The 14,416-nt window shown below is 44.6% G+C and overlaps 1 protein-coding gene across 1 annotated transcript; it reads right to left on the reverse strand.

The window, feature by feature from the left end:
• Positions 1 to 784: 784 nt before the first annotated feature.
• GJA3 (gap junction protein alpha 3) lies at positions 785 to 2,728 on the reverse strand. Its single transcript, XM_064140820.1, has one exon. The coding sequence runs from the start codon at positions 2,726 to 2,728 to the stop codon at positions 1,202 to 1,204; it is 1,527 nt and encodes a 508-aa protein (XP_063996890.1). The 3' UTR covers positions 785 to 1,201.
• Positions 2,729 to 14,416: the final 11,688 nt, after the last annotated feature.

The raw sequence follows: 14,416 nt of genomic DNA on the forward strand, positions 1-14,416 counted from the left end.
AGGGTAGAGCACAACAGGAAATGGTGTTGCTTTGGGAATTTTATCATTAGTAAGCTTCTTTCCTCTTACGTTTTCTTGTAAGATCAAAGATCAAACTAAAATGATTAAATACACAGTCAAGTAACTTTAAACCTACAGATCAAAATGATTCTCAAAATGTTCAAATACTTTAAAATACACACTCAAGTTTACTTCTAAAAAGCATCCTTTTCAACAAACTTAAGCTGATATCTAATACCCTAAAATGCAGAGCTGTACTTTATCTTACTGTTTGTCCACGGGCAACGTATGGGGCCACGATGTGTTGAAATCATAATCCTTGCTTTCTGAAGAGAAATTGTTCTATGTAGTAATTTCTGAGGTGTGGTTTGAATTCCTGTCCTCCTCTAAGCAATTTCAGAAGTCATCTAAAATTATAATCAAACATGCTCAAACACATGGGCTTAAAAACATGGTATGATGATGATCAGCAAACACTGGATAGAAGGTCAAACCAAACACTTCCTAACAGGTCAAGAGTGAAAAAAACCCAAAATTATAGAAAGATGAACTTCAAAACTCCACTACAGGGGTTACCTCAACTTTACCTGGCCAAGGACCACATTGGTGATTTGCCATGAGCACAGAGGCTTCATTATTAAGTCATGGCATATGGAAAAGACTGAGTTACCTTTAATATGGCAAGTTGGTCCGCAGAGATGACAGGAGCCAACAGGCAATATGCCACCCTGATGTTTGCCATAGGACTAGGCAAGGTTTAAGATGAAGAAAACGAGTCATCGCATCTGCTCACGTAAAGGCTTCACATGCTTACGTGGAAAAGGGTGGAAGTGAAGGCAAGGGCCAGAGGGAGATGACAGCCAGGCACATGGGCACTAGCAATGTTAACGCTTTTCTCAGGTGAAAGGCAGCCTGAGGGCAGGTGAGCAGCTACCATCACCACCTGCTATCTGTGCAGGCCTCCCGTGTGACTGCCCATGAAGGAAAGCCCTGGCCCGTGGGCTGCGCTTTGGCCACCCCTGACCTATTAGAAAATGTTGATATTTTTCCCCACTACAACTCACAGAGTGCAAAAACAGCAAGCGTCAAAGTTTGAAGCCCAGGTCTTCCCACCCACGCCAGGCCTGGCCAGGCCACCCCAGGCAGCTCCCCTGCCCGCTCAGCCTTCCATCATCTGCTACTCTGAGCAGAGGTGACCTCACTACACGGCCAGGTCATCTGACCGGGCTCTGCAGCTGCTTGACTTACTGGCCCTGCTCAGGCGCCGCGTGTCAACGAGCAGCGGCGGCTCATGCATCTCCACCGTAGTGCAGGCAGCTGGGACAGCCCGTTCCTCCTCCTCACCCTCCACATCCCACTTGCTGCCGCTTGCCCCACTCAGGCTTGTGCTGCTGCCACTGTTGACTACAGCAATGGGTGGCTCAGCTGGGGGTGGCAGTAGCTGCTCCAGAGGCTCTTCCTGCTCAGGAAGGGGATGCCGGACGCTGCTGGGGGTAGAGGAGCCTGCTGAGCTGGAGGGCACCTTCCCCTGCTGCCCAGCTGACATATTGACCCAGTTCTGTTCGGCTGCCAGGGCACGGGTGTTACTGTTGAAGTAGTTGATAACAGCTGGCGTGGGCGTGGGGATGGGGGTTGGTATGGTGACAGGAGTGGAGATGGGTGTAGGAGTCACAGCACGGTGCCTCTCCTCAGGAATTGGTGGAGCAACAGGGTAGCTTGCCATGGAAGTTGTGTTGGAAGGGGGCCGTGGTCTTGGAGCAGCCGCAGCATAATATGGTGCCATGGTCACTGGGGCCAGCAGTGGTGTGACAGCACGTGTGTCAGGCAGAACAGGGGTGGGCACAGCAGTTGTTACTACCACAGGTGGTACTGGTGGTGGCAGGGCAACAGGTTTGGACTCCCCGGTTACCATGACTGGTGTCATTGTTGCAACAGGCATCTCAAGGCTGTATCGGCTTGTCATGCCCTGCTTAAGCTTCTTCCACCCCAAGTGATATATCTCAAGCATGTTCAACAGCAAGGAGACAGAAGCCACCACCAACATGAAGATGATGAAGATGGTCTTCTCAGTGGGCCTTGAGATGAAGCAGTCCACGGTGTGTGGGCAAGGGGAGCGGCTGCATTGGTAGACTGGCTTTAGCTCGAAGCCATAGAGGAAGTACTGGCCCACAATGAAGCCCACCTCAAACAGCGTTTTGCAAATGATGTTGAAGACATAGGTACGGAGCAGGGCACCTCCCATACGGATTCTACCACGTTCATCACGAATTGGGAGCTTTTCCTTCCCCCTTTTGCCAAGAGGGTCTTTGATGTTATTGCTGCCTCCTCCACTACTACTACCAGACGCTGCTGCTCCTGCGTAGTTGCTGTCTTTGACACTTCCCTTCTTTTTCAGCTCTTCCTTCTCCTTCCTCTTCTCCTCCATGCGTACAATGTGCAGCACGTGGCCCAGGTAGATGAGGGTTGGAGTGGACACAAAAATGATCTGCAGCACCCAGAAGCGGATGTGAGAAATAGGGAAGGCTTTGTCATAGCAAACATTTTCACAACCAGGTTGCTGAGTGTTACACGTAAAGTCCGACTGTTCATCTCCCCAGACCTCCTCAGCAGCAGCCCCCAGCACCAGTATCCTGAAGATAAACAGCACGGTCAGCCACACCTTGCCAATAACCGTGGAGTGCTCCTGCGCATTCTCTAACAGTCTCCCCAGAAAGCTCCAGTCACCCATTGTTTCAGATTTCTAACCTACAATAAGAACATTAGAGCAACGTTAACAAAACTTACATTTACACAACGCCAAGGAAGAACAGTTTGATCCTCAACAAATGACATTTCTTAAGTGCTCTTCCTTTTGCAGACTATTGCACATTCGAGTTAAAAAATACATACCTCCATCACCACGCAGCCATAAGTTATGGTGAGCAAAGTAGGATGTTTAGTGCTTTCACCCAGCTGATACAGGTTTAAATGTCTATACACAGCAGGCAAGAAAGATTCATAACTAGATTTTCTACCAGATTTAAATAGTTTTGTTTAATTATCTCTCTGTTTCCTCCATGTGAGATGCCTCTAACTGTTCTTGCCTACTTTTAAAAGAAGAAGAGGAGGTGGAGGCACCGTCCCTGGGGTGTTCAAGAGGAGACTGGATGAGACACTCAGTGCCATGGTCTAGTTGACTGGATAGGGCTGGGTGATAGGTTGGACTGGATGATCTTGGAGGTCTCTTCCAACCTGGTTGATTCTATGATTCTATGATTCTAAGAGATGGAAAACAGTTCAATCAAGCAGAATATTCCTACTACTTCACTTGTATTGCGGAGTGACACAAAGTTTCCCTAACTCTAATGATGCTATCAGGACTTACTTAGTCCAACGTTCAGGAGGTTAGTAACATCCCATGCCTCTCCTCATAGGGTTTGTGTTCCAGGCCTTTCACCAGCTTTGTCAGCCTCAAAGGATACACTCTTAAAAAGCTATTCTAACGCTTACATTAATTCAAGTATTAATTTCTGTGTAGTAGAGCATGTGAATTCATCCTGTGCACAAAGAAAAAATGTTTAAGCAGTTGTCCCAGGTTGGGGACTACAGGGTTAAAAACAAAACACAGCAAAATAATTACTCTAAGCCTTTGTAATTTAATTTTGGAATATATTCACCACCAACAAGCCTGTTCTTGAAGCCTAGTTTATTTCTAAAAAAGAGAGAATTGTTAGGATAACTGGAAATATTGGGAAGAATAAAAATATCTGAGAGAAATGGTGGAAAGGCTTCTATCATTTCCTCCACTGTCCTGCCAGTTGGTATAACTGAACCACATGTACTGCAATGTTACATTTAAAACAAACAAACAAACGAAACTAAACAAACAAACCCCCCCCAAAACAAGCAAAAAAACAACCAACCAAACAAACAAACAGACAAAAACCAGGGTACTTCAGCAACAGTGTACAGAGATTTTCCCAGAAAAATAAAATTCTCCCCTATGACCTTATTCTGTGACAAACAACTGATATATATTCTCAGTTGTAATTTCCACCAATTCATGCCTGATGGGCTTCTGATGTCCAGCTCTAAGCAGTAACACAGCTTCTGATCTGGAAAAGCTTAAAGTACAAGATCAGATTCCTCACAAGCTCTCTTCGATTGAGAAATAACCTATTGCCTGCTGATGTCATTTCTCTTCTCTTTGGCCTGTTCCTGAGTGGAATACATATGAAAATATTGGACTATATGTAAGAGGTATGTTTCACTCTCCTAAGGAACACACTTCTATGTTTTACAGGTCAACTTCCAACTGAAAACAAAATACAAACACTGTCCCTGGGGCAGTTCAAGGCAAGGTTGGACGTGGCACTTGGTGCCATGGTCTAGCCTTGAGCTCTGTGGTAAAGGGTTGGACTTGATGATCTGTGAGGGCTCTTCCAATCCCAATCCTAATAATAATAATAATAATAATACTGTGATACTTTCAGCTAACTTCAGTACCTCCAGAAATACCTTAATTATAATTCAGGCATTAACAATTTGCATGCAAATAACCACTATCCAAAATTACTTATTACCTTCTTGTTTAAAAATCTTAGGCTATTTTGTAAACATAACTGAATTACACTTTACTCTTTTTGGTTTAAAACTTATAATCCTTGACCAAATATCCGTGTGTCTTACAATTCCCCAGAAGAAGAGTTGTTCTCCACTACAGGTAGAAATCCATCACAGGAGAAAAAATGTACTATCCTCAGTATTATATTCACTATGATATCTGACAATGATGCCACTTAGTTTTCCAGAGGAAGCATTTCCAAGGTCTATAGAAAATTTCTGTCAAAGTTTTAGTTAAGGTAATTAAAGAAATTGAAGTTATTTAGGTTACTTTTTTTTGATCACTTCACTTTACTATGATGCAATGAAACACTTTTAACAGGAGAATAGTACGAAGAATAGTGTACTGTCATACAGAAAGAAAAACCAAATCCATTAGTATTTTGCACTTTTGTAATCCTGAACTACTGATGGATTTTTTATTCCCATAAAGTCAATTCAAGAAAAAAAAATTCTCACTAAAAAAAATAAATATTCTCTTTCTATTCTACAAGAAGACATTCCCTGCAGTATAACTAGTTCTTTTTTTCCCCAACATGGCATGATACTGCAGATGATGATAGTAATAATGAAACATACCACATTTGTGTAGTAGTGTTCCTGGCCCTAAAAGGATTTTTAATGTATTTGGCTTTTTTTTTTCCCTAAGACTATTTTATTTCCCCTCTTAAAATAGTGCAAAAGTTTGGGTTTTTTTTAAATAATACCTTATTTTTATAATCTAAATGCAGTATGTTCATATGATTTAAAAATTTACAGTGTTTCAGATGGTGAAATATTTTTAATCTTAAGAAGCATTAATTTTTCAGAGAATAATCAATTAATTTTGGATGTTTTTCATTCAAAAAAGGTTTGAAGATATAACTTGCTTTAGTTCCCCCATTGGACAAACTAAACTATTATTTGGGAATGGTCTCATTTTGAGTAGGGAAAAATGTAGGAACAGTAGCATAAATAATGTGATATTTCATGGATTAAAGAAGTTTAGTGTGACCCTAAATTCAGCATTTCAATTCTCTGCTATCCTTTCTATTATCTTGTGCCTCTCAGTTCAGCACTCTGCCTGACTTTATTTTTTATCCAGAGCAATCCAAACAGGCAGCTTGGATAATAACAGGTAGTCAAAGCAACAGATTGTTCTTTTGCTACTTATACTTCTAATAAAAAGTTCATTATTCAGCAAAAGTTGGCACACTGAGTTGTTGTTAATTTATTGAGGACCATTTTCAGTATAGCTGCTGTCACCCTTGTGTTCAATAGCACAGAGGCCACACACTGTAAATATAGCTATTATCTTCTGTTGTTCCAAAAAATGAAGTTGATCTACGTTCACTAAAACTCACAACTCCCACACTGCAAAGTGAACAGATGTAGTAATCTTTTTTATTTTTCCTGTAGGCACACTTTAGTGCAGCTCTTACTGAGATCAACAGGCAATTAGTGGAAGAAGAAAAATAACCATGTGTAAGAAGATGACAAATAATACCATCTAATTCATTATCAATCACTCTCCGTACATGAATATTACTGAAGATGCTTGTTTTTTTCCTTTTTACAGCAGGTCAGCAATGCCCAGGCTGAGATAATTCAGAGATGTGACATGATGTATTCATAGAATCATAGAATCAACCAGGTTGGAAGAGACCTCCAAGATCATCCAATCCAACCCAGCCCTAGCCAGTCAACTAGACCATGGCACTAAGTGCCTCATCCAGGCTTTTCTTGAACACCTCCAGGGACGGTGCCTCCACCACCTCCCTGAGCAGCCCATTCCAATGGCAAATCACTCTCTCTGGCAAGAACTTCCTCCTAACATCCAGCCTATACTTCTCCCAGCACAACTTGAGACTGTGTCCCCTTGTTCTATTGCTGGTTGCCTGGGAGAAGAGGCCACCCCCCCACCTGGCCACAATGTCCCCTCAGGCAGCTGTAGACATCAATGAGATCACCCCTGAACCTCCTCTTCTCCAGGCTAAACACCCCCAGCTCCCTCAGCCTCTCCTCATAGGGTTTGTGTTCCAGGCCTTTCACCAGCTTTGTCGCCCTCAAAGGATACACTCTTAAAAAGCTATTCTAACGCTTACATTAATTCAAGTATTAATTTCTGTGTAGCAGAGCATGTAAATTCATCCTGTGCACAAAGTAAAAATGTTTAAGCAGTTGTCCCAGGTTGGGGACTACAGGGTTAAAAATCCTCTAGGAACTAGGAAATTGTTATTGGATCCCATAATTCTGCTATCTCTTCATAAACTCATGGTGAGGCCAGATGTCTCTCCTTTCCTCCTCCTCCAGCCCTGTGTTGGGTGGGAGCTGCTTTTATTGGGACAAACATGTAAGGAGTAGGCCTGTTTTGGGACCTCCAGAGGCTTGTGTTTAGGCCTATGGATGGCAGAGGCATGGTGGGGGGCGGTGGACTGGAACACTGGGGATTATAGATTTAGTTTTGGGTTGGGGGAAAATTCAAGGGCATCGCCATGGATGTTCCATCTGCTTTGTAATTTCTTTCTGTATCTCTCTTTTCAAATATAATTCTGTTTTCTCTCCAATTCATTTGAGAGTTTCATTCTGTCATCTCATTAAAGAAAACAAGACAGCAGTAAGCAGATATTTCGCTGCATCTTAAAGAGGTGAAAAAGTCAGTGTTCATCTTAGTATCAATTGCAGCAATCGTTTCCTTCACTACAAATGTGTATTACCCACAGTATGTGAATACAGGTAGGACATAATTTCCAAGAGCAATGCAAAGAAATGTCTCTCTACTCACTGCAGAGTTCTCAGAAATCCAGGTCTTGTATCTTTCTTCAATGCTAATACGTTCTCCAGTTAGTAATTCTTACAGCAAACGTAACTCGTTCAAAAATCGCATCAAAAAGAGATGCTTGATACAAATGATTATATGACATCAAACAAAACCAGATGGCTCACAGAGCTCACAGAATATATGAGCTGTCACCATTAAAATCAGCAATAAAATACCTAAATCTGAACAGCCATATATCAATATCTTACCTAAGAACAACATTACATAAAGTTCAACTGTGCAGTACAACTTCAAGTGCTGCTGAAATACAGAGCGAGGCAACTGCTAAACCCTAACCTCCCATGTGGATGGTGAAGGGAGAATTGTTTTCATTCTGTGCTCGGGAAAATTGCAGATTAAGAAACATCTCTGTCTGTATATTAACGTATTCATGTGGAAATACCTGCTAGGGGATGACAGAGAATCTGTCTCAAAAAGCAATTTAATTCAACGGTGTGGAAAAGCAAGGACTTCATGAACCTTGGGATAAGGATTGGGAGTAATATATTGTTTGTATCCCTTAGAAAATCATTTCCCTGGGACAATATTGAAAAATGGGGAATTCATAATCCCTGGCATGGGATTGTGTTTAAGAATCAGCGTTTTGCTACTAATTACCAGGTTCAGTACATGCACAAATACACTTTGTGGATGGTGTGTGTGCGACAAATAGAAGGAGAAAGAGAGAGAATAACTTTTTAAAAGCTATGATGTCATATATATCCCTCTACAGAAAAGAAGTAATTATCAAGTGGCATCTATAAGCCTGTCAGTTATCATTTCTGTTTCTGATGATGTCAACAAAGAGGTTCATAACCATGTACCAAGTGTGGGTAATATGATGCATTAATATACACATATACACACATAAATAATTACATCACTGTGTTACATATATTGGTGGGTTATGGCACCTGATGTATTTATGATTTTATTATACTGGTATATCTAAAAAATGTCCCTTAGCAGTTATTTAGAAACCTATCTCTTGTTTGAATACAATTTCTTAAATTCACTCCATACTTTCATTCCTTGCGACAGTCTAAAACCTCAGGATTTAGAGTTTTATCTATTTCACAAAACACTAAGAGGAAAAAAAATGCTGTAAAAATAGAAAATTCCCTGCAATACTTCCCTTAGTTTTACAGTGAACAATCAGGCACCTCCATTACCACCAGGAATTTAATTCTGCTAATTTAAAACTCATAGAAGTAGTTAAATTTTCATTGTCTGCAAGACTGTGTCATTCCAGACAAACTGTCAGATTTGCAGGGACAGAATGAGCTTCCATAATGTCCAGTGATACCTAATGGCATTGGCTCATGTACGTATAGATATGAAACATAATGGCAGGTGGTTTATAATTTGCAATGGAGGTTTCATGAATCACTTGATAAACGTCTTTAAAAGATTATTTGAAAAATACACTTCTTCTTGTTCATAGTGATATACTTTCAGATAATTCTTTTAACATTTTAAATGTATTTTAAACACTTACTAAAAACTAATTTCTTAGCTGATCTTGTTATTACTTTAAACTTAATTTATGGCCATGGAGCCTTCTCCTTAAATCCCAGGCAAAACTTCTCTTAACTTCTTGACTTTACCCCTCAGTGAAAGCTTGGCCTGAGTGAAGGACGAGCACAAGGAGTGCTGGGCTGAGCACAGAACTACACCACACCTTTTAAACTCCTCTGTTTCCTGGCGGAACAGAGCCTTGCTCTGGTTGCTATGTAGGAGAAAAATAGGGGCAAAAAAAAAACCAACAACCCTCTTCTCCCCCAGAATACTCAAATGACATCTTAGAGCTCTACATTGGAATTAAAAGACAGTGACTTACCAATGAAACTCTGAAAGGTGTGAAGGGTGTGGAGTTACCAGGGAACTATGGAATAGCCATCAGACATGAGGGCAACGGTCCTTACATCCCAAGCGAGTGAAGCGCGAATGAGACAAATCTGTCAGGTACCCACATACGATCAGCCACAGAGATCTAAAAACTGCAGAGTTAGTAGTGTCCCGCCCCCCGCCCCAGATATACAAAGGGAAAGACGAGACTTGCTGGCATTCAGAGGCTGAAGACCCTTTTTTGCTGCAGAAAAGCAGGTATCCCAAAAGATGTCTATCGGTCTGAGGAGACTTCAGGCAAATTACAGTAATTGCAAGGGTTGCTACATATCCTGTTCAAACTTCTATACGTATATTTTTGTACTGTGGAATTTTTTTTCTAGATTAATTCTAAAATGTTTCAGTAGAAACATTTTTCCCTTTTAGCTTTAAATTTCCCTTAAAGGGAAATTCTAGTAGTTCTAGCTACTCTGTTCAATTCCTTCTTCATATCTATTCCAGTGTCTTAGAGACCTAACACACACTCAGGATTCCTAATGTGATTTCTTCAGTAAGTCTATGATGAACTCAAGTACTTTTCTGGGGAGGAAAAAAAAATGGCAACAAAATCCAACCCAGCCAAACATCAAACCATCCAAATTACAGTATCGGCAAAGTTTTGCTTAAGCTATGAATATCCTTCAAAGATTTTCAAATAATATTATTCATCTCAAACACTTTGCATCCTTTGTGAGTCCCAGGTGAACAAGTGAGTAACCAGTATGCTCTTGGCAAGCTTCAGACCAAAGAAGTGACCAGAGTGTGGTAAAAGCCTGGTCAATTCAGGGTAGCCACCCAACTACTTTCCTCACTATCAGAACAAAATGTTTGTAAGGGCCAGGTAACTCAGAGATCACAAGAAACCCCAGCATCATCTTAGGTTACATTCATGAACTCCATCATTCTGTGTGGTACCACTTAACAAGGGTGGAAGCGATTTTGGTTCTGCTTTATATTTAGAATTTAACTGAGTTTTGAGTGTAAACCTGGCTTGAAATGCATATCAATGTTTAAATGTTAATGGTAACCCTTAAAATAGAGATTATATGCCTCTATACACAAACACACTTTGGCGGCCAACAGCCACAACAATCCCCTATACAAATGGTATCTGGTGCTTCCCTTTCCACTGCACTTTCTGAAGTATTTTGCGAGGTTTATTACTTTTCCCGGCTACACTCTGCTCAGTTATGTGACCAGCCTGCGAGCACCACTGCCTGCAGAGGGTTTCCTCGGTGGGGTAGGAACAGCGGAAACTCAACACCAGAGTCCCTCAGAGAGGTATTTAAAGCAGTAAGGCACTTTCTGCTATTCCTCTTCTGCACGGTGATCCAAGTTCGGCCCTTCCCTGGCGCCCAGCCCAGGGCCGAGGGGCACGGCGAACGGGCAGAGCCCCCAGAGAGGGCTCCCGCCCCCAGCGCTGATCCCAAGGCTGCTCGCTCCCACGTCCCCGGCAGCGGACCCCCCTCCCCGGGCTGCGGGACGTGCCCCGAAGCCATCTGCGGAGCGGCACAGCCCAGGCTCGCTCTACTTACGCTTTGCGGGACCAAGGCTATTTTAAGTAGCAAAAGCTTAACTCCTTCAGAAGAGTCCAGACAATGCTGACGAACAGTTCGTTTAATTAGAGGGGAAAGAAGCCCCAGACTCTGTCCGGGCTATGAAAAGAAGTGGTGGAGGGGGACTGAGGGGCGGGGCGGGACGCGCTGTGGGGCTGGTACCCATCGCCCTACCTGCTGCCTCGGCTGGCAACGTGCCCCTCGGGCGCCCGGCTGCCCACAGCCTGTGCCAGGACACCTCTGACGGTCTATCCTGTAGCCACTGGGCACCCGTCCCTCCCTCTTTCCCCTCCCCTTGACCGCCTCCCACAGCAAGCAGAGCCGCCGGCTTCAGAAGCAGCGCTTTCCGACGGTCTCTGGCCCAGGCCGGTAGCCCCGTCTCCTGAGCCGGAGAGCTCCGAACAGAGCGGCCAGGACGCTTGCACTTCTTCGCCTGCCTTTGAAGACGCTGTCACTGTGCAAGATAATCCATCCTCCTTCGCGGGCCACGTGGACTTCCTGAGAAATAAACAGCTGCTTGCTCCGAGCGGATAAAAGCATAAGAAACCCCTCCCCGCTCCTTTTCCGCCCTCCCCACGGGGCTCCACTCAAAGGCGGCGAGGGTGAGCCGCTCCCTTGCACGGCTCCCCACCTCCGAAAGGGCAGAGGCCGCCCCGGGGGCGTTGGTAGCCAGCGTACGGCTGACGGCCGCGGCAGAGCGGCCATAGACCAGGTGCGGGAGGGAAGGCGGCGAGCGGCCGGCCCGCGCTCTCGCCCGCGACACCACCGCATGGGGAGGGGCAGCGCCGCCCAGTGGCAGCTGCGCCCCGCTGCGGCCACTCGAGCGCAGGCCGTTGTGGGGCTGGGAGGAGGTTCCGCTTGTCCCGTAGAGCTTACGGGAGAGATTTCCCACTTGCGCCCTTCAAGAAAAAAATAATAACCCCCCAGCACCAATAACAAAGTGTTCCGGCCAGAAAGGAGAGTATTTTTTTTCCAGAGAGGCAGAAAACTTTGCTGCTGCTGCTGCTCCTGCTGTTGCTCGCACGCGAGGCGTGAGGACCCCCCCAGAGAGCTGACAGCCTCTCCGGCGAGGCTGCTTCACAGGCGGCATTGGCTGCCCTTCCGTCGAGGCAGGTCCTGCGGTTTGCAGAGTGAAGGCAGCATTGCATCGACTGGGTTGGAGGGCAGAAGGGCTCTGCAGCGGGACCTTGACCGCCTGGACAGATGGGCAGAGTCCAATGGGATGGCATTCAATAGCTCCAAGTGCAGGGTGCTGCACCTTGGCCACAACAACCCCATGCAGAGATACAGGCTGGGGTCGAAGTGGCTGGAGAGCAGCCAGACAGAGAGGGATCTGGGGGTACTGACTGATACCCACCTGAACATGAGCCAGCAGTGTGCCCAGGTGGCCAAGAGAGCCAGTGGCATCCTGGCCTGCATCAGGAATGGTGTGGTCAGCAGGAGCAGGGAGGTCATTCTGCCCCTGTACTCTGCACTGCTTAGACCACACCTTGAGTACTGTGTTCAGTTCTGGGCCCCCCAGTTTAGGAGGGACATTGAGATGCTTGAGCGTGTCCAGAGAAGGGTGACGAGGCTGGTGAGAGGCCTTGAGCACAGCCCTACGAGGAGAGACTGAGGGAGCTGGGATTGTTTAGCCTGGAGAAGAGGAGGCTCAGGGGTGACCTTATTGCTGTCTACAACTACCTGAGGGGTGGTTGTGGCCAGGGGGAGGTTGCTCTCTTCTCTCAGGTGGCCAGCACCAGAACGAGAGGACACAGCCTCAGGCTGCACCAGGGGAGATTTAGGCTGGAGGTGAGGAGAAAGTTCTTCACTGAGAGAGTCATTGGACACTGGAATGGGCTGCCCGGGGAGGTGGTGGAGTCACCGTCCCTGGAGCTGTTCAAGGCAGGATTGGATGTGGCACTTGGTGCCATGGTCTAGCCTTGAGCTCTGTGGTAAAGGGTTGGACTTGATGATCTGTGAGGTCTCTTCCAACCCTGATGATACTGTGATACTGTGACTCCTTGCAGTATTTCAAGAGAGTTGCCAGATTTTATAAATTATGAACCTGAGTCTTCAAAGTTTGAGAGTTAGGAAATGAAGGCTCCATGGGTGTTGAAAAGTTGATTTTTTTTTTTTGCACACTGTCTCCCCTTGGTTGAGATTAGCTGTTGAGCTGTTATGCACAGTACATGTGGGGAAAACCAAAACAAAGCAAAACAAACCACAAACAAGCGAACAAAAACCTCACACCATAAACCAAACAAAAAGTATAACAACACCAACAACCAACAGGTCAACTGCAGCTGTTTTCAAAACTGTGATTTAAAGATGACTTTTGATATTTTCAGCATCAGTACTCAAAAACATTACTGTCACCTATATTTTGGTTAAACACCTGTGTGTTGGCCTGAGGAAGGAAACATCAGATGGAACAACTTCAACTAGCATGACAATTCAACCACTCTTGAACTATGACATAGGAGTTTCTCTACAGTCAGAGAGCTGAAAACTTAAACACAGCAGGTCACTCCTAAGGTTCTCTGATGAGAATAAAAAGAGGCTCTCTCCTCAATAAAAATGCCATCTAAGAAAAAATCTGGGAGTTTTGAGGAGTTGTGTGTAGCAGTGGACTGGTGACAAACTGAAGCAGACCATCCTCTCTTTCTTGTATCCTTGCAAGTCTGGGCGGCTCCCTATAAATCTTTCAAGTGAAAACACCAAGGAGGAAGCTCAGTGTTGATCTAAGCACTAAGTGGTGGCACAAGGATGAATTAATTTGTTCAGAAATGGGTGCTATATCTGAAACACAATCCTGCCTAATTGCTAAGTATCGTGGTATTGCACTGGGTATCCTGAAGTAGTGGGGCATGAGGGACTGTGTTAAGGTGTGGAAGGGAATTCCAGCATCCCCAGTAACTTTGTAACTTCCTTCACTGAGTGAATACTCTGGTTCATCAGGTCAGTTGAAGTTCTTCACTGAGAGAGTCATTGGACACTGGAATGGGCTGCCCGGGGAGGTGGTGGAGTCGCCGTCCCTGGGGCACTTCAAGGCAAGGTTGGACGTGGCACTTGGTGCCAGGGTCTAGCCTTGAGCTCTGTGGTAAAGGGTTGGACTTGATGATCTGTGAGGTCTCTTCCAACCTTGGTGATACTGTGATACTGTGAATTTAGGGAGAGGTAGAGTGAAATGTCTCACTTCCAACCATCTGCCCGAAAGATTTAATAGCATGAATCATAGAGTCATAGAATCAACCAAGTTGGAAGAGACCTCCAAGCTCATCCAGTCCAACCTAGCACCCAGCCCTACCCAATCAACTAGACCATGGCACTGAGTGCCTCATCCAGTCTTTTTTTTAACACCTCCAGGCACTGCATGTTTCCATGATGGCTTTTTAAGTCTCTGGAAGGTTTCAAGTACTATTTCCCACCATACATACAAACTGGCCTTCACACTTTTTTTTAAAGAAAACTATTCCTAGGAAAGCAGTGAGGTTCTAGAGCAGTCTTTCAGTACTGATGCAGAAGGCTTTTAAGACAGCATTCAATACATTTTGAATGGGGATAATCTGATGCAGTGGCTGCTTACCGT

Source organism: Pogoniulus pusillus, chromosome 3 (assembly GCF_015220805.1).
Source record: "Pogoniulus pusillus isolate bPogPus1 chromosome 3, bPogPus1.pri, whole genome shotgun sequence".
NCBI classification, from domain to species: Eukaryota; Metazoa; Chordata; class Aves; order Piciformes; family Lybiidae; genus Pogoniulus; species Pogoniulus pusillus.